The 20,428-nt window shown below is 38.8% G+C and overlaps 2 protein-coding genes and 1 non-coding gene across 6 annotated transcripts in view; all 3 read right to left on the bottom strand.

The window, feature by feature from the left end:
- LOC127935676 (E3 ubiquitin-protein ligase RNF19A) overlaps positions 1-1,276 on the bottom strand; it is a 30,954-nt gene extending 29,678 nt beyond the window's left edge. Inside the window, exon 1 of one of the 2 annotated variants that reach the window (XM_052533767.1) lies at positions 1,077-1,276. In XM_052533767.1, coding sequence (XP_052389727.1) covers positions 1,077-1,107 — 31 coding nt within the window. In that variant the 5' untranslated portion in view covers positions 1,108-1,276. The remainder of the gene's footprint in view (positions 1-1,076) is intronic. The other variant, XM_052533766.1, reaches the window with a different exon arrangement.
- A 2,667-nt stretch (positions 1,277-3,943) lies between these two features.
- LOC127935371 (polyadenylate-binding protein 1A) lies at positions 3,944-20,020 on the bottom strand. Of its 3 annotated transcripts, XR_008148080.1 has the most exons (17): positions 19,388-20,020; positions 14,572-14,765; positions 14,328-14,443; positions 13,196-13,335; positions 13,033-13,127; positions 12,821-12,958; positions 12,436-12,531; positions 11,249-11,521; positions 11,084-11,174; positions 10,880-10,990; positions 9,745-9,899; positions 9,577-9,661; positions 7,883-8,013; positions 7,697-7,795; positions 7,569-7,604; positions 6,966-7,191; positions 3,944-6,861 (listed from the first exon to the last, which is right to left on the bottom strand). XR_008148080.1 is itself a non-coding variant. In XM_052533171.1 (16 exons), exons 1-14 carry the CDS (start codon positions 19,578-19,580, stop codon positions 7,703-7,705), a joined length of 1,911 nt encoding a protein of 636 aa, XP_052389131.1. In that variant the 5' UTR covers positions 19,581-20,020; the 3' UTR covers positions 3,944-7,191; positions 7,569-7,604; positions 7,697-7,702. The 3 variants fall into 3 exon arrangements, 2 of the variants coding, with proteins under 2 accessions (XP_052389131.1, XP_052389130.1); XM_052533171.1 differs by having other exon boundaries at positions 3,944-7,191; XM_052533170.1 differs by lacking the exons at positions 3,944-6,861; positions 6,966-7,191 and having other exon boundaries at positions 7,207-7,604.
- Positions 12,661-12,795, bottom strand: LOC127936303 (small nucleolar RNA SNORA5). Its single transcript, XR_008148261.1, has one exon. It is a non-coding gene; the product is annotated as a small nucleolar RNA SNORA5 (small nucleolar RNA).
- Positions 20,021-20,428: the final 408 nt, after the last annotated feature.

Genomic DNA, 20,428 nt, shown 5'->3' with positions numbered 1-20,428 from the left:
CTTGGTTTCGGATCAAAATCACACCACATTGGTAGACACTAAAGATATGCTGCTTCCATGCAGAACTTGCATCAAATGCTGATCCCCTATTTCACCACCAGCAGAATGATGAAAACTCACCTTACCCAACACCCGTTTCTTTATCTCACATCTCTAAAATCGACTCAAGACTGATACTCAGTGTACACTGAATCAACATCTACACCAGACACAGGTCAACATCTCTCAGCCAACAGATTCCACAGATCTAAGATTAACCAAAACTTAGTTTTAGACAACAGTAGTGGGAGGTTTCCAGTCAAGATCCCAGAAACGAGTTAACTCAGTCTCACTATTACTAAAATCAACTCTCTTGGGTAAGATGGGGACAATCCTCAAACTCAATCACCCTTTGAACTGTGAGGCTGGATGACGCATTTACTAACATCTGAATCCTCACTTTCAGAAAGAGCTGTACTAGTTCGTAAGGGTTAACCATTTCATTACTCACAATATGCAACAGAAACATGTTTACAAGTCTCAACACGAAGCACACAATGACTACAATTCGACTTATTGATTGATTATGTAACGCTAGTCTTTAACTATCCAGTCATATTTGACGTGAAATATGTTGCTAAATAAACCACCAAGCCACTAACAAAGGACCTAAAGAATCTTATCCGTGTGTTTAACGCAGATCAAAGGTTTAGTGACATTTAATGGCAATGGTAAAGCTTGGTTACATTTGAACGGACTTCACGGAGCTGTGAATATAAACTGAAGCAGCAGAAACAAACGGACAATGCTAGTTTGCTAGATACTACTTACATGTCTACTGTAGGTCCATCTAATGTCGGACACAGGCCCCTTCAAGCGATTTTACGACCCTAGACGCCAGCTAGCGGGCGTACCCAACTAATAGGCGTTATTTTTTGTAATACGACAAGTGTGAGAGTCGTCTTTGTGAAATAAAAGCGTAACTTAAATGTTCGCGTTCACGTCCGCCAGCATGAGCGAATTGGAAAGCGAACACACGACCGTTAGCCAAACCGTCAAACTAGCCGTTTATCTCGCCAAATACAACGGCGACTCACCTTTCAAGTCATCCGCGTAAAAGCATTTCATTCCAGGTGACAAATAAAGGCGAAAAACCCCGAATGCAGTGTCAGAAGAAGGCTACTTGAGGGAGTTGTTTAGTCGGGCCGTCCTGTGTCCCGTCCTCCGCTCTGACTCACTGGCCTCGGTCTGGCTCTGCTGCTCAGATATCAGTTCAAACTCAAATCTCGCGAGAGTCGGCGCGCGCTCCTGAAAGCGAATTAATTTTAGTAAAGACGTGAATCAATCCTGCTTATAATCTATTCATAACCCAGTTTCCCCAGACTCGAGATATTTGTTTGTACACTATTTTAATCCATCTGCCCAAACACCTCTTCTTTTATAAAATAATACAATTTCATTAAAATATGACTAAAATATTAGCATTTGTTCTTTGCTTTACGTTTATAAAAGAGGTAAATAATAATTGATATCTTTTTAGGGAACTTTAAAATAATAGTAATAATTATTATTATTATATGAACATTTACTTAATCTCCTCAATTTCAGCATCATACATTAATTAACAAAAAGTGTTCTCAAGCTTATGAAAAAAAAGTGATAGATTAAATAAAACTAGCTATTTGTAACCTTTAAAAAAAAGGTTTTGGACCTTCACAGCCTTTTTACATAGCATTTGACCCTTTTATTAACCTGAAATTCTTTGAAATGCCTTAGTATATAGTAACAGTATCAAATATTTATAATATTTGATGCCGTAGTTGACAAGGATTGCCATATTAAACTACCATATACTACATTTAATAATTAATAATAAAAAAAATTCATGTAAACGTATTTAGACAAATGATACATAGTGTGTATATAAAACATACACAATATAAGAATATTATTATATATACACTATATATGTCACTTGTTCACTTCATGTATCTAAAAATATATTTAGATTCATTTTTATAATTCATTAATTTTTAATAGTATTTTATTCTTGTTTTAATGCAAGCACCATGTAAATGTTTGTACTTTTGAGAATAAAGCTTTTTTTTTTTTTTTTTACATCTTTTTTATTAAAGCACCATGGTATTGCCATCACTTTACCACACAGGGCCATTTTTTGTAAGGTTAAGATATTTATATCATGAAATAAATGGTTTCAAGTGTCCAATAAAATTACATGCTGGGAAACCCTGGTGATTTGGATCATTGTGGTCAAAACTCATACAGTCTCTTAAAATCTCTTAAAATCAACTGAGCTGCTGCCTGATGGTGTCCAAACCAGAGCAACGAAACCTTCCTCATGTGAAGTCAATCAGAGCCCAGATAAATATTCGCTTTTGTGGGATACTGGTAAATGATGATAGGACACGTTTCAGTGTTTTCTGAGTCAAATAAGCTCTTGAGACTAATAGAAACTGCCTTTGTATGTATTACAGCAATGCATGTGACAAAAGCATTCATCCAGAACTCAAAACCGAGCAGGAATCCAGCAGAAGAGCAGCGTCCTCCAGCTGCGTGTTACGTCACACAAGGAGTGATGTTAGGAGAGTCTCACCTCGCAATACAATCACAGATCATTAACATCTGAGTGTTGGATGCATCTGGGCTCAAGTGCATATGTGTTCTGTGACACTGTCCTTTTTATTCTTATGTGACGGAGAGTGGGGAAACCGCTTCCACCTTTACACAATACACATCCCTTTCAGCTGCTAAAGAAACAGAAAGAAACTAAATGCAACCAGGCAAGAACAAAAAATTTATTAAAAGGCATCAAGGTTTGAACACTGATGTGAAGACGATCTCTAAATTTCTAATTTTAGAAGCAATACTACCATTATGCGTAAATAACTTAAAAATCAAAGAAGATATTGTTTGCTTGTTTTTATTACAGTAATGAGAATGTTTTGCCTTTCAGTAAAGAGAGTTTGGGACGGAAAATTCTTATAAATGGTACTTAAATAGGCTTGCACACTCACATATAATTTGTATTTATGTGTTGGGAAAAAGGAACTCAGATGTTGAATGCTCATTAGATTGATGTTTATGTGCAGCTAAATTAGGGTCGTACACTCTGTTTATATATTTGGCTGGGAGTGTGTGTAACAGCAGGGTCATAATGGGAATGTTCATTCATGAGTAGCAGCTGAACCGCACAACCATCTTTCAGTTTAGCTCTGTGGATAGCTACTGCTGTCCGTGGAGATGATCCTTCACCTGTGCACGCTCTCTTTCCCCTCAGTTCACCTGAGAGAGACACTTCCCATGAACCAACTCAAGACAACGTCTGTACACTTCAGCAGAGGACAGTCTTTTTTCATTTAAAGCCCACCATTCTGAAAAAAAAAGTACACTTAAGTACACTTTTAAAAGAGTACTTATTAAGGAAATAATATACTTTAAACAAAGAGTGAACTGAATGTAATGTTTCCAGACACTTGTATGAAATGTATTAAAGTTTAAATTTATATAACTTTTTTTTTTTTTTTTACTTAAGAGCGCTTAAGAGTAGAACTTAAGTACATCTTTATATGAAATTTCATAAATATATTGTCACGGAAATATGGTTAAAATTTACTGCTGAATGTACTGACAAGCATTTATGGCAAACTAAAATCTACTTTAATGTAAATTCTATTGAAAGTTGTATGTTATGCAATTAAATATATTTGTAAATACGCATTTGTAATGACGAAGTTTCACATTTAAAATATATTCACTTTAAATGTGATATCGAGTAACACATTACAGTGAAAACTATAATCAAGCACATGTGCTTTAGTATGTTAGTCAACACATCAAATTAAGTGCACTACTTTCAACATGATGAAAGATTTGAAAATTTCTAATTTTACAAAGTGCTCTTAGGTAAGTTAAGAAACAGTAATGAAAGTGAACTCACTTTAAGTTGGCTACACAAGTGGCGTTTTATTAATATTTATTATCCGCAAGTACAGTTTATTATATATAATTCATATACTTTTAAGTGCTGAAGTACACTTTAAGTGGACATAGAATTCAATTAAGCACACTTTTCACTTCCTTGCATCATTACGGTAGCGTAGATGTAAAAGCAGACTGAAGGCATTCATTTTGCTAGACGGTGAGTCAGTGCTCACGTTATATCAGTGTTTCATGGGCAGCAGCTGAGCGTTCAGATGCCCGAGGCGTTTCAGGGAACAGCTGTTATGTTCACCTGGCTGGAGGGAAATCAGTGAGAGATTGTAAAGGCTGAGAGAGACGTTAAGAGCAAACAGTGTGGCCAGGTAGATACAGACATGCGCTCTGTTGTGCCCAGATTTATGGAGACAAACCAGCAACTGAACACATGTTTTCAGTTCTGTGCTGTGAATAACAGCTGTGTTTACTTGGGACAGTATATAAGCAACTATACTAACACTCCTCAGAGTCCAAACCTAAAGCACCATGTCATTTGCAGTGTTATATTATAGTATATAGTTGGACCACACATAGCTTATGTATTCAGACGACTCTTGATCACTTTTAGGTTACTTTGAGACCTAAGCCAAGAAAACATATTCCATTCCAGGAACAATATTTTCAAGTGGAAAACTGATCATAAAGAGTGGAACTATTGATCTTAAAGGGACAGTTCACACTAAAATGAACATTCTGCCATCATGCCTTTCCAAACATGTGTGACTTACTTTCTTTTGTGGAAGATAAAAGAAGATATTTTCAGAAATGCATCACTGATGGACAAAAATGAGATATTTCATGGTCCGCAGAAGAAAGTAAGGTTTGCAAAGACAAGAGGGGGAATAAATTATTATCTTTTATTATTATTATCCCTTGATAAGGTCAGCATACCCAGAACATTCTCACAATCACTATGTAACACACTAACAATTACCAAGGACACACTAGCAACTGGATAGCAACACATTAAAAGCCACTTAGATCATCTAGGCAACTTCATAGTAACACTGCGTACCTGCTGAAGGCACTACAGAACAATCTCGAGGAATCAATGCCTCCAAACCCTGCAATTTCACAGTCTAGACAAACAAACAGCAGCACTGAGTTTTGTGACTTCATGCTGTGACTCAGTTTCTGTCATTGCTCATACACCTGTGAGGATCACAGCCCATGCACGTTGATGAAAGGGGATTAAATGTTTCAGCCAGGGAGAAAATAGTCATCAGAGGTGTTTATCAGTGTTTGTGACTCACATCAGTTCTCCTTCCAGTGACGTACTAGTGAACTGCATACTGCACAGTGTACACGTGTGATTTCAGTCCAATTCTGTATAAAAATGATATAATTTCACAATGCCAAAAAAAAAGAGAGAGATAATGTATTATCACTTAGCATGGGACAGGCATGTGATGTCCTCGTCCTTAAAAGTGGAAACAAAAATGTTGAGGTCTGAATACCAGTGTACACTAGAAAGTGTTAACATATCTCGACACACTGAAGAACTGAGCACCGATGTTTCAACACCTGCTCGTTTTGAAACAGGTCACATCAAACACAAAGTGAATCCTGATAAAGCATCACAGGTTACCAAACTTGCCCTTTAAGAGTCTGATTAATAATAAGACTCATACTAATTCACATAAAAGTTGTTTCTATTATTATTTAATGGAGCTGAGCTAACATGAACTAACAGTGAACAAAGATGCAAAAATACTATAATGTGTAATGCTCATTGATGGTTAATGTTAGGCAGTGTTGCCAAGTCCATGGCTTTCCCGCGGAATTGGGTGTTGAATGTAGGAATGACACCGAGTGGTTGGACTAGGTATTGCAGTCCAAATTCAAAATATTGGAGAGGGGTTTTTTTACTTGGCCCCTCCTCCTCAGACTTGACACACATACAGGTTGCCACTTTTTATTTTGCCAGTTTCCATGACTGAAATGAAATATCGTGTTTCGCATAAACTGACAACCCGGGGTGCCGAGATACAATTGGGTAAACTGACAGTGGGCGGGCTTCACAAACTAAAACAAAGATTGACATTCCGGCCCTGAACGCACATTTTCAAAGCAGAATAACTGACTGTAGCATTGTTTTTCAGATAAACTAAGATGTTAGCTTAGTATGTTTCTTAAATAGCTGCAAACATATTATGGTATTTTTATACTTTAGTAGAGTCAAAAACATACATACAGCACCTTTAACACAGTTTCCGTGAGTTGAAGCGACCTTAATAACTGATATTTAGCCCCTAAAATGCACATTTTACCAGGTGATCCCAGCCAAAAACTATTTTATCGAACGCAATTTTTATTGGGGGACCCCCTCGAAACACAATTGGGCTAGTTTTGAAAAACAATAGGGAGGATTTTGGCTAAATCAAAGTTAGGTAACGCGTTAACTAATGGGATCTTATTGATAATTGTTACACAAGTACACCATAGAGGAGGAGAGAAAAAAAAAGATCACCAAAATAAGGTGAAGTGCACTTTTGTAGGATGTCTATGTTCTTTCTATTCAACCTGATGATTACCTACACCTTTAAACTATGTAAACAATTCTTCATATTCTTGCATCTCAATGAAATACTTCTGAAATTAATGTTGGGGCAGAGTTGAGAGGAATTAGAAACAGTGTGCACTTACTCGCCCTATGCCCTATTGGACATATACACTTGAGCTCAGCAATTGCTCTTTACACCGTTTCTGTTTCCCTACTTATTGGAAAATCCCCATGACACTCGTAACAACTTCAAATGTGCTACTAATGAAGGAAAAAATGAGTGCGCAAACACTCAAAAGAAATGTGGGTTCAAGTTCGACCAGGATTGTTCTGCTGTCCCATCACAATTACTTCATGTCCTCGCTTTATTCTTTACAACAGAACTGTAAAACAATAGGGTTCCACTTATTAAAACGATACCAACGTCTCGTCTCATTTCTTTATAAACACCCCAATAAAAAAAGAAACTTTTCAGATCTTTGCTCACAATAGTTTGTCAGCCATGCAGTTTTTGTTCTCCTTTTTTGTGCAATTCCACTCCTTTTCTGGCATGCGTCTTCCTCCTCCATTCCAACATTCCTGACCCTTGTTCTACCCAGTAATCACACACAGTCTGTGAAAGCAGAGCGCTACGAGACCGAATCTTCCATTTCAGTCTAGTCTGAGAACAGGAACTTAAAACATAACCACTGGCATCCCCACCGAAAGAGATTCTGTAGACAAATGGAGACACTCACACATTTTAATGAACTTTGAGCAAGCAGATTTTAAATTGAACATAACTTCACATTGCTGGTCCAGTCAGTTCTCACCTCCCTACTAAGAACATGACATAGCCAGGCTTTAAAAAGCAATAAAACAAGGCAGGAATGCTTTACGGCTATTTATTCCTCATACTGTGGAAGAGTTTTTTTTATTTCTTTTTATTATTTTTTTTAACCCCCAACATTATTTTTATCTGTTTTTCCTTTTTTTTAAACCTTAACTAGGTCTAGAATGCTTGTCTCTAGACCTGGCTCTTTCTAGTTTCTTTTTTAAATATAGTTTTCCATGTTTTGCGATGTTTTCAGTTTTTTTTTTTTTTGTTTACTTTTTCCTCTCGGTGAAGACTCAAGGTTGGGTCCCCCTGTAAAACAGAGACATCATATGACCTCGCAGTTCTCCAGCACAATGAACATTTGACGAGAGCAGAGAAAAACACGTCTGTAAACACACTACCTTGGCTTAGACGCTCGGCACGCCAGAAGAGTTGGTCACGGTCTTCTGAGCGGCTTCTTTAGCCTGGTGAGCCTGGAGTACGGCCACCGCCTCATCGACCTGTCAGACAGTCGGCAAACCATCAAAACACATCCACAAAACCTCTTCAAATGCTGACAGAAAGCAGCGATCAGTGCCACGTCCAACCTTGGAGCGCAGAGACTCTGGAGACTCCAGCATGTGGAGGAGCTCCGAGTTGTCGATTTCCAGCAGCATACCGGTGATCTTGCCAGCCAGACTGGGATGCATGTTCTGGATAAGTGGGAAGAGACGCTCACCTGTGAGAGGAAAATGAACCATTGAGTGGTGGAAAGTAGGGTTTTCGCGATGCCATAAATATATCTTACAACCAGCTGAAGCATCAGGGATGTCAATTTTCAATTATTCCCATGATCGATCATCTTTTAAATTAACGATCAATTAGTTCACCCAAAATTTTTTATTCTTCCGGCTCCCAATGGTCAGCCGAAGTGAGAAAAGAAGTGTTTATTACATTTGAACACATGGATTAACTACAGGGGGCCTTTATTCACCCCCCAGAGCCATGTGAGGGACATTTTATTATAGATGCACGCACTTTATTTCACGTCTTCTGAACAGTTGACAACAAACACCTGCTTTCCCCCATTGAAAGGCTTGGAAGAGCAAGGACATATAACTTTGTTATATATAACTTTGACTGGATTATTTTGAAAGAGGAAAGTCACATACACCTCGGATGCTTCGAGCGTGAGTAGAAGATGGACGAGTTTTCATTCTTGGGTGAACTAACTCTTTAACCTTAATGATGCAAACTCCGTCTATTGCAGTAACACACAGTCACCCGCATGACAGGATGTTCAAATGCTTCTCAAACACAGCTTCCTCAGCCGAATGAATGGGGTTTTTAGTCTAAATAAAAGGCTAGCAGTAAGATTGTAAAATGAAGAGATGTGATTACAATCATTTGATAAAATGAAGAGAGCGTGCAGTAGTTACGTTTGGCATCATTTCACTTTGTTGGCTCATTCATATCCTGTGACGGAAACTGCTTAATGCGCCTTTTTAAAAGTTTTTCGTTGTTTCACGGTCCTCATTGTCGTATTTTAAAAAACATTCACAATGTTGATAATTGCCATTATCACCGTTTAAAATATAAACGATCCCAAACGTAACTACGGCATGTGGGGCATGTTTTTATTCTAATGCATTTTTTTTGAGTATGGATCACATTAAAAGTAAATGAGTGAATTAATTGCGCAGAAGATCCAGCTCCGTCACCGCACTCACAGACGCTTGCACTTGTTTTGTGCATGAGCCATACGCAACCAAAAATTTAATTGCTTATAGTGACCGTCGATAGCTTTAATCGATTACATCTCTTATAGACAATTAATCGATTGTTGATTAACCGTTGACTTTCCTAATCACAACTGTGGAACGGAGTTGCATTCGTCACTGAAAAGATGGATCTATAATCTAACCACTACACTTGTTTCAGAAGCGGTCAAATGAGCAGCGTACAATCAATGTACAGATATTATAATGTTGAACTGCTAATTTTCTAACTCTTTTTAGTCCTTCTCTCCTAATAATCTGCAGCGTGAACAAAGATGCCCAACATCTCACTGCAAAATGAACTGAAGCATCGCTAAACACTCCACGACGAGTGCATACAAGTTCAAATGAACGCTTTGAATTGTGTACTTGAAACACATACAACATAACATAAGGTAATATTGCATTGATGATTCTTCTGTAAAAAAGGTATTTAAGACCTTTAGAATCATGATACTGCCCTAGTAATGTATACCATGAAACCTAGTGGAAGGAACACCCAATCAAAAGCAGGAAATCTTTACCCAGCATCTGCTTCTGTTCCTGGGGCAGAGCAGCGGCGAGCATGGAGGCCGTCAGCGGTTCCTGTCCTTGCACATGCACAGCAGGCTGTAAACCAGAGTGGATGAGTACAGTAAACTCTGAAGCACATGGTTCAGGGCTGATAGGATAAAGGTGGAGCGGAGTCTTACCTGCTGCATGGTCACCTGAGGCTGTGTGTTCATGTGCTGCTGGGGGCTGCGGACACTGGGGGTGTATTTGTACTGTGGTACGCCTCGCACTGGAGGAGCAGAAGCCGCAGCCGCAGCCGCAGCCGCTGTGGGCCGTGGACCCATGGTCTGAGCAGCTGAGACAGAGAAACACCTCTGATATTAATAATGGGCATGCTGCATGTGGAGATAAGATCACATTCATCTGTTTCATGCAATGTTGCACACACATGCCAGGTAAAAGCTTTTTGCATTCTGGGAACTGTTCAGACCCGTCATCTCAAGTTATTACTCCTACTTCCCCAACTAAAAACATATTGTTTATGATCAATAACTTCTTTAATGAGTGAATGGGAAACAAAAGTTTTCTTTTTGTTACTGTGTTATCAGCCAGTTATTACTACATCAACCTCTTTTTGTAAAATCAAGGACTGTTAACTGTTATCTCCAGAATAACCACCGATGCAACAGCAATGCACGAATTACCAGTAACAAAATCAATTACATTTAATTAAGTACTTGTAACTCACAACTTCTCAAAAACAATGCAAACTCATTGTTTTAAAACTGCAACTCAAGAATTGGTCAAAATACATGAACGTTAAAAATAATTTGTGAAAATATACGTATGAAACCTACATATCTGTTTCTAACAAAAAAAAATCAATGTAACTAAACAAAACGTTCACTTTAACTGCATAAACTTTCAGATGAAAAAATATTAAATAAAACAAATATATAACTCAAACTTTACTACATGACATCTATAAAGCCTCCTTTGATTCAAATCAACCTGAATAAATGTGTATCTTTTATAGACATGGCTCGCAATGTTTGGCTCCTGCACTAAAAGCTGTAACTTAGATCTTGTCTATATCTCTTCCCAGACTAAAACAGACCCAAATTTATCCTTTAAAGGAGCCAACAGCTACTGCAGCCAAGAGAGTAAGAGGTCAAATGTTTTCTGCCTGTGTGATTTTAATGAAACTGAAACGCTTCTTTATTAGCACCTCTGAACCAGAGTCTTAAAAGGGAAACGAAATGCATTTTCAAAGTATGTCACAAAACCAGAAGAGCTCATGGTGATGTGGTGCATGTAAAGGCTGACAGTACTCACCAACACGCTGCGTGGACATCATCCGGGGCACCTGAGACGCAGGACGCATGGTGCTGAAGCTCTGAGGTCTGGGGGCAGATGGGCGCATCGTGCCTGGCATGTTCTGGAAGTCTGTAGGGAAGGTTCAATGTCTTTATTATTCAGGAATCAGTGACATTCGATTCATTTAATAAAGCAGGTTTCTGGGATAGAAAGTTGCTTTACGCTGAGGCCGGACGCCCTGTGTGGTCCAGCGGGGACTGGGTCTGAGCTGGGTGAGCTGACTGGCAGGGTAATACGCAGCTCTGTTCTGGGCCTGTGATGCAAGACAATCATTAGTGGGAAAACAAAGGAGTGATGTTAATCTAAGCAACATGACGACCAACCCACCTGTGGAATGGCAGCCATGAAGTATCCTGATGGAGGTGCAGGCTGGTAGGGGTTGATCACGGGGTTTGGCACTGCGCGGACACTGGCCATCCTCTGCATGTACTGGTTGGTGAGATGGGCCTGCCGTTCCTCTTTGCGCTGAGCAAGAGCCACATACAGAGGCTTAGTGGCCACAATACGGCCGTTCATCTCAGTCACGGCTTTAGTGGCTTCCTCAGGGGAAGAGAAACAGACAAACCCGAAGCCTTTACTGCGACCGCCGTCCATCATGACCTGTGACAGAAGAAGGGGAAGATGCTCAGTTTTGTCCGAAATCAACATGAAATGGCATTTGCAAAAGTATTACATCAAAGGACACATCTAATTTCTCTTGAAGGTAGAAGCTGGGCATTTTTATATCAGAATGGAGCCAGGTTACAGACTTTAGAAAGGCTGCATTACCAGAACTATTACCTTCAACAACGCTAAAGGGCTCACTGGGCCTAGGTGACCTCATCTGAAAAAGGTGGAGGAAGTTAAAGGTGCAGTATTTAACCTGAAATGAGTACTGCATTCCAAATTCAAAATGTTGTAGCGAGCAGTTTCTCCCGACTCGATGCTCACATGGTTTGCCATATTGAGGACGCACAACAGGAATGAGCGCGAATGAGTTTATTTAGCCATACTTTAATATTCCTCTGCTAATAGAGCTTTTCAGATGGATGCCGAGGATTTTCAGGAGGGGTAGGATCAGTGATTTCTGATCCAGTTCGTTTACTTGCTTCTCTGGCTGCGACACACTAAGTTTTCTGTTTCCAACACGGGGAGTTGAAATGCTATTGGGTTAACTGGCAAGGGGCGGAGTCACACAGACCAAAACAAAAACAGAAATTACGACATGGATATAATGAATGCAGATGAATAATTTTAACTTTTTTTTGAGAAACAAGTATACTTAGCACGTTTCCTAAACATGTGCAAACATACTGTAGTATTTTTATGCATTAGAAGAGTCAAAACATATTACCTGAAGCGCCTATAAATATAACTAAAAGACAATTAAGTAGCATGCATCGATAAAGTTTATACAATTAGACCAATAAAGTGAATTGACGTTGTGAATTGAAGTTGTGTAACTTTCAATCTTTTAGAAACATCTAGAATGTATATAAATAGCTTGGTGAATGAAGACTGATTCAGCACTGTACCTTGGCACTGGTGATTGTACCGAAGGGAGAGAACTCTTTACGAAGATGCTCATCATCGATGCCATCGTCCAAGTTCTTCACGTAGAGATTGACACCCTGTACAGACCGCAAACGGCTGTGAAGAACTGAACACGTATAACAAACTCCACCTAAATGTATTAAATAATATTAGATCCAAATGCAGTTACACAATCTGACTCGGGTCCATAAATGATAAACAAAAACATTTGTACATAGCCCTTCTATGCCCAGTTCCCACTGTACAGGAACATGGGGCCCATGGGCTACAAATTCACTGTTGCAGCCATTTTGGCCAGTGCCGTCCACTGAGGAGGAAACACCGAATTTGACAAGGCTGCAGAGGTCAGAGTTCACCCTCACTGACCTGGTAGCGAGTCATGCGGTCCTGCTTCATCTGTTCAAATTTGCGCTTGAGCTCAGTTTGCCGCTCCACTTTCTTCTGAGCACGACCCACATAGATGAGCTTCCCGTTGAGTTCTTTGCCGTTCATTTCATCCACAGCCTGCAAGAAAAGGCTGTGAAATCTGACTTCAGGAAGTCAGTTGTGCTTATTTGACTACATTATGTAAAACTGACCCTTTGGGCGTCTTCGTGCCTCTCAAAACTCACGAATCCAAATCCTCTGGACTTTCCATTTTCATCAGTCATGACACGGATGCTCATAGCAGTACCTTATCAAACGATGTACAAGTCAATAGAGAATAATCCCCTCTAAACCGCAGTACTACACAGAACTTACCATATTTGCTGAAGACGTCCTTGAGTTTGTCATCATCCATATCTTCCCCGAAGTTTTTGATGTACACATTGGTAAATTCTTTGGCTCTTGCGCCGAGCTCAGCCTCCCTCTCCTTGCGAGATTTGAAGCGCCCTACAAACCTGACAGAAATTAGGAGCGTTTTATAGGAGGATCTAGTAGACCTCAAAAGAACTCATTTCATGAGGCTGGGTGATGTAGCTTACATTTTATCAAGACATTTAGGATTTTTCAACAATATACCATTTTTTTTTTGTTATTAGTCATCAAAACAACCAAAGCCAAATTTTTCTTTCCACAGTTTATTCCTCAACTAACAAGGAAGAATTAATTAAATTACTTAAGCAATTTTGTCTACTATATATACTAACATTGGGTAAGTTTAAGGTAAAATATCAACAGTTTTTGTTTAGGTAAGATTTTTGAAAGAAATGCATTAATTGGCATGGATGTATTAAATTGTTTGAAAGTGACAGTAATGACATCTATAATGTTAATGATTTATATTTTAAATAAATAGCTTTCTTTTGAACTTTCTATTGCTCAAATATCAAGCAGCACAACTGTTTTCAATATTGATAAGATTTTATCTTGATCTGCTTGATTTCATGATTCCTGAAGGATCATGTGACACTTAAGACTGGAGTAATAATGCTGGAAATCCAGCCTTTTCACATGAATTATTAAAATGTTCAAATCTATTCAAATAGATTTCACAAAAATACTTTCTCACTGGATGTTTAAGTGAATTTATGCAGCCTTGGTGAGCACAAGACATTGTAGGAATTGCACACCCCAAAAATGTCTGTCATAATGCAATAATACATGCATGCCATCTTTACACAAATAAAAAATACACACCAGAATGTTTATTTACGGAACAGTTCACCCCAAAATGAAAATGTCTGAAAACACTCAGTTTTGTGTAATTTTTCAATTTTCGTTGAACAATTCCTTTCAAATTTTTAATTATAATATTTCGTAAAAAATGTCACTTAGTCGAACCCTTCCACACACTTTAATTCCAAATCAAGTCTGTTAGTCAATCGAGCCACTCTCCAAGTTAGTTTGCAAGCTCTTTCAGCGATTTCCTTCAACTGAAAATCTCACTTACACTTTTCTGTCATTCAGCAACATGCCGTTCATTTTCTCAATGGCTCTTTCGGCGGCCTCCTGCGTCTCAAAGTGCACAAAACCGTAGCCCTTTGAGCCATTCTCGTCACAAACCACCTTGAGAAAGGATATCAGGCGTAAAATCATGCACCCACTGACGGACAGAAGCACTCGTGCACTAAAAAACCCAAAATTCAATCATCAAATCACTGCAAAGCACACTCAAAAGTGTGAATGTGTCTTACCTTGCAGGACAGGATGTTGCCAAAGGCAGAGAAGGTGTCATAAAGTGCTTTATTATCAATAGACTTATCCAGGTTCTTGATGAAGATGTTTCCAACGCCGCTCTTCCTCAGCGAGGGGTCGCGTTGAGACCACATGATGCGGACAGGTCTACCCTTGATCACGTCAAAGTTCATCGTGTCTAGAGCGCGTTCAGCTGGAAGCAAAACACTTATGAGTCCACTAAAAAACGATTATCCTTCAAGGAAAGACACTTCTAGCAAAACCAATGGTTTCTGGTTTCATGCACTTCTTAGTTTTAATATTTCTGCATGTTTTGCATCCACTTCTTTAGGACTAGTGGAAAGAAACCATCCAAAACACATAAATATCTATTTGTGTCTTTATTTCTTTATATTTTACTGCCATATCAGCAGCAATTGGTATAGTCATGAAAAAGCCAACAGTGTGATTCAAATATTTAAATACCTTGTTTAATAATTTCCATCTTCAAGACAATCAATATACAGAAATATATATTTAAACCTAAAATAACAATGGGAATTATAACAAATAAACTGAATGTATGATACTGTATTATACAAATCTAAAATTATTACATCTATTTTTCTTTCAAATGGTTTAATCTGTTTTCGCATCAGAAGTTTTCTTGAAGGTTTAATGTCTTTTTGAAAGGTTTATAATGTTTTTTTATTGTATATTATTTTTAATTTTCTGATTTATGGAGTGATAAAAAGTACAAAAAAAAAAAAAAAAAAACCTGTGAAACTCCAAACTGATGAAAAATTAATCGCACTTTTGTTCTGATATTGATACAAATAAGCTCAGAGTTGATGAGACAACTCATTTGCAATATTTAAAAACATTCGTCTTCATGTGTACTGTGATGAATCGACTGGAGAGGTACATGGTCAAATCTATGAATTAATATTTTCATCTGGGATGTCTTGCCTAAAAAGTTTACAACAGATGATCTTGAAATTGAATGAAAATGAATTGCATGTCCAAAAAAATTTTATTTTTTAAATCATAAAATTGCTCATAGATCAACCAGTCCAAGGATAAAAGGGATGCATTTATTAGTCATTTCTTAGCCCATACGTTGATCTTTGATTGCATTTTTGCCCAAACCAGTTTTTATTTCTAAACCTGTGCTGTGCAACCACCCAAACCTATACGACAGTTAAAGGGTTAGTTCACCCAAAAATGAAAATTATGTCATTAATAACTCACCCTCATGTCGTTTCAAACCCGTGAGACCTCCGTTTATTTTCTGAACACAGTTTAAGATATTTTAGATTTAGTCAGAGAGCTTTCTGTCCCTCCACTGAAACCATGTCCAGAAACTAATAAAAACATAATCAAAGTAGTCCATGTGACATCAGAGGGTCAGTAAGAACTCGTTTAAGAACTGAAAATACATTTTGGTCCAAAAATAGCAAAAACTATGACTTTATTCAGCATTATCTTCTCTTCTGTGTCTGTTGTGAGTAGAGATGTTCTGATACCCTTTTTCTCTTCCCGATACTGATTCCGATACCTGGGCTCAGTGTATCGGCCGATACCGAGTACTGATCCGATACCTGGGTGTGTATCTGTATATACAGCTGTATATACTACTAGCCCTGTGTAAATTGCTAGAATTATTTTATGGTGTGTTTCAGACTTATCCCTTGATAAAACATGAACAAATACATGGTGAACTGTATTCATTACAGTATTTTTATTATCTGACATGAATTTGACAGTATATATTATTTATTTTCTTAAGCAAAAAAGAACTTCAAATGCAGCCAAAAATCTAACACCGCAAACTAAAAAAGGTATTTTAGTTTTACAATATAACTGTATAAAAAACTGCAACAAATAAGTCTAGGAATATAAAAAATATTCTATATTAATCAGAGAATCTCTTTACAACAAAAACAAGTAAAAAACAAGCAACCATCTAGGCATAATTATTATTATTAATAGAGACGTATTATTATTACTACATAGAGACATAGCTAAATCTACTGTAGGCTACAACAGTAGCTTAATATATTGTCAATTTACTCGCCATGAAGGTCTTTGAGTGTCAGTGTTTATGATATGACAGTTTTCTCAAATGAAACGGTAAATTCTCATGAAGTGACGGTTTATGCGTTCGTATCCTCACATAGTGACACACGGCAGAGACTACAAAACAGCGAGCTCCCGCGCATCTGCGCCGTCACCCACAGAGACGAAGAATTTGCAGGAGTAATTTTGCAGTTTAATATTCACAGACACTAGTATATATTCGGCTACAGTCTGTAGCCCTGCGCTTAGACTAAAGGCGCGGTAACACTAGACTTTAAACGTGCTAAATTATTTCGGACGCCCCTGCGAATATGGGCGGGAGCAAGATAAAACGGTCTCTCCTCAATTATCACAACATGGATCAATATGTGCTTGTACTGTGTCTTTTGCGACGGCGTCGAAAGCGTCTTATTATACTGTACTCTCTGTATCTCTCTCTATATAAATATATACACCCTAAGCAATAAAAAATTATAAAACGTCCTCATTTAAATGTATCATCTGTTCATGTTTCCTGTTGACACTACAAACCATGCAGCTTCTTTTTTTATTTAATTTTTTATAATCTTTTAAATATGTATTATATAAAATAGGACGCTGTGCTACAGCTAAAGTTATACAGCGCTTCCTTCATTCTTGAATTTCTGTACAGAGAGGTCACGCAGTGACGTATCGATCTTCAACTGTTACCACATCTTCACGTGATGCGAATTTGCAGGTCAGAGTTCACCAAACTTGAACTTTGGAACGCAACGAAATGCTAAATTTTTCGCATAAGCTTGCGTTTCCGGTCTGATGCATTCGCATGCGTATGAATGGAAGTCAATGGAGAGAAAAGTGCAGTGTGACTGCCCCATAACACGGAAGCGAATGAACGCTGCTGCGGGGACCAAATATACTCGGGAGTCGGCAACTTACAGCTTACTTCATTTCTTCTTCGCTGCAATAAACAGGGGTTGCTTGTGGCAACACAGCACAACTTCCTGTGTTTGCAATGCATTCTGAGCAGCGAAGAACCGTGCAGCGGTTAGGCAAAGATAGCGGTCATAACTAGGTCTTGAAAATGGTATCGGATCGGTATATGGGTTCATGTACTCGCCGATGCCAGAATTTGTTGTGGTATCGGTGATATTTCTGATACTAGTATCGGAATCAGAACAACTCTAGTTGTGAGCACGTTCACTGCAGTGTAGTGATATCCGGTTCGCAAACGAATCATTCGATGCAACCGGATCTTTTTGAAACAGTTCACCAAATCGAACTGAATTGTTTTAAATGGTTCGCGTCTCCAATACACTTTAATCCACAAATGACTTAAGCTGTAAACTTTTTTAATGTGGCTGACACTCACTCTGAGTTCAAACAAACCAGTATCCCGGAGTAATTCATTTACTCAAACAGTACACTGACTGTACCGCTGTGAAGAGAGAACTGAAGATGAACACAGAGCTGAGCCAGATAACGAACAAAAGATTGACTCGTTCTTGAGTTAAGAACCGTTTCTGTCGGACCCGTATGACTCGAGAACCGAGGAGCTGATGATACTGCACGTGTGATTCAGCGTGAAGCAGACCGACACACCGAGCGTCTGAACTGAACTGATTCTTTTGTTGATTGATTCTGAACTGATTCTGTGATAATGTTATGAGCGCGGGTAAATCGAAGGCTAGAAAAAAGGGCAATCATTGCAAATGACGCCATTACGTCGAGCGCAAAATAACCGGTGAACCGTTTTCTTCAACCGGTTTATTGAATCGAACTGTCCAAAAGAACTACTGGTGATCCGAACACCGATGCAACCGGTTCTTGACTTGTGAACGAGTCAGTCTATTGTTCGTTATCTGGCTCGGCTCGGTGTTCATCTTCAGTTCTCTCTTCACAGCAGTTCAGTCAGTGTTACTGTTTGAGTAAATGAATTACTCCGGGATATTGGTTTGTTTTAACTCAGAGGGAGTGTCAGCCACATTAAAAAAGTTAACATCAAATGATTTGTTCGTGAACCGGATATCACAAACTGCTTTGTTTTGAAATCTCACAACAGACCCTGAAGACGACCATGCTCAAGAAAGTCGTAGTTTTTGCTATTTTTGGACCAAAATGTATTTTCGATGCTTCAAAATATTCTAAGTGACCCTCTGATGTCACATGGACTACTTGAAGATGTTTTTATTTCCTTTCTGGACATGGACAGTATACCGTTCACACAGTTTCAATGGACGGACAGAAAGCTCTCGGACTAAATGTGTTCCGAAGATAAACGGAGGTCTTACGGGATTGGAACGACATGATGGGTGAGTTATTAATGACACACACACACACTTTTTTTTAATTTTTTTTTTTTTTTTGTGAACTATCCCTTTAATGAGACACAACTGAATCCAAAAAGATGAAGGAATAAGAAATCTGTGGTCGCACACTGATCACGTCTGACCCAAATAAGAGTTTGCACGTGACACTTCCTCCAATGAATTTTAATCTATTGAAACCGCATGATCGATCAAGGAAGACGATTCCCTGACATACTTGAACAGGGGGTTTATCAGTGCTGCGCACCCTCCGCGCCCCCCACGCCCTAAACATGACAGGCACGCAAGTCACTGCGGTCACGCAACAGCATGCGCCATGCACGCAGCTCTTTATAGTTCACAACAAAACGCAGACGCTCGTGCAGCATGTGTCTGAGATGCAGAAGCACGCAACCTACACTCTACATGCATTTCTCAATCAGCGTCAGAGCATCACTTCGCCTGCGCTCACCGTCCGCGGGTTGCTGGAAGTTGACGTAGGCATATCCGAGCGACCTGCGCGTGATCATGTCCCTGCACACCCGGATGGAGAGGATGGCACCGGCCGGGCTAAACTTCTCGTAGAGCATGGCTTCAGTCACGTCCTGGTGCAGGTCTCCCACATACAGTGAGGCCATCGGGTAACTGGGCGCGCTGGGGTTCATTTTCTCCTCGGCTCGCAGATCTTCACGTGTTATACAGTTAGCTGTCAGGCTAACACACACAGGCCAATTTTTTTAAACTGCCAACCGTCAACTAAAAGACTCCGCGCTTCGTTTAAAATGAAAAATAATTAGGGTAACTGAAATTTTAAAACACGTAACACTTAAAATCCAAAACTATGAATCGATCAAATCGCCAGGCCTTCGCGAACTCACAGACTAACGTTATTTTTTTCAGGATTGTTGAGATGTTTCAAGGCCTCCTGATCCCACTTCACCGATTTTTATTTTAAAAAGAAAAAAAAAGGATTTTTTGGAATTTTTAAAAGTTTTTAATTTTTTTTGTATTTTTTTTTATTTTTTATATAACGTGTGCCGAGACGAGCTCCGGAGCACACGCGCACTCACACAGCACTGACAGCTGGGCTTCGGGAGAGAAGGGGCGGGGCGAGACTCACTTATATACCCGCAGGGACGTCATCCACAGTGCACGCGCACGTACAGAGACGCAATTTGATGCGGCTGGCTCTGGCGGTGTACTTGGGTTGTGACTTGAAGGGATACAGCAAAAACCGGAAGCTAACAACAAATGTAATTTTCTTTCTCTTAGATTGTATTTTTTTTTAACGTCTACACCTACCCCAACCCTAAACATACCCCTTCCAACAATGTAAAAATGTAAAGGAATGTGTAAAGTCAAATTTATGAAAGAAATTTAACAATATGGCACTACATTGCATAATATTACTACAAAAAAAGAATAAAAAAAGAAGCTAAAACACATAAGAAGCACTGTCACTTTATTTTATTTAATATTTACCTCCAGCATATATAATGATTTTCTTTACTCA

This window comes from Carassius gibelio, chromosome A19, assembly GCF_023724105.1.
Source record: "Carassius gibelio isolate Cgi1373 ecotype wild population from Czech Republic chromosome A19, carGib1.2-hapl.c, whole genome shotgun sequence".
NCBI lineage: Eukaryota > Metazoa > Chordata > Actinopteri > Cypriniformes > Cyprinidae > Carassius > Carassius gibelio.
Note: the sequence above shows the minus strand (reverse complement) of the source record. Positions and strands in the feature narration are given on the sequence as shown.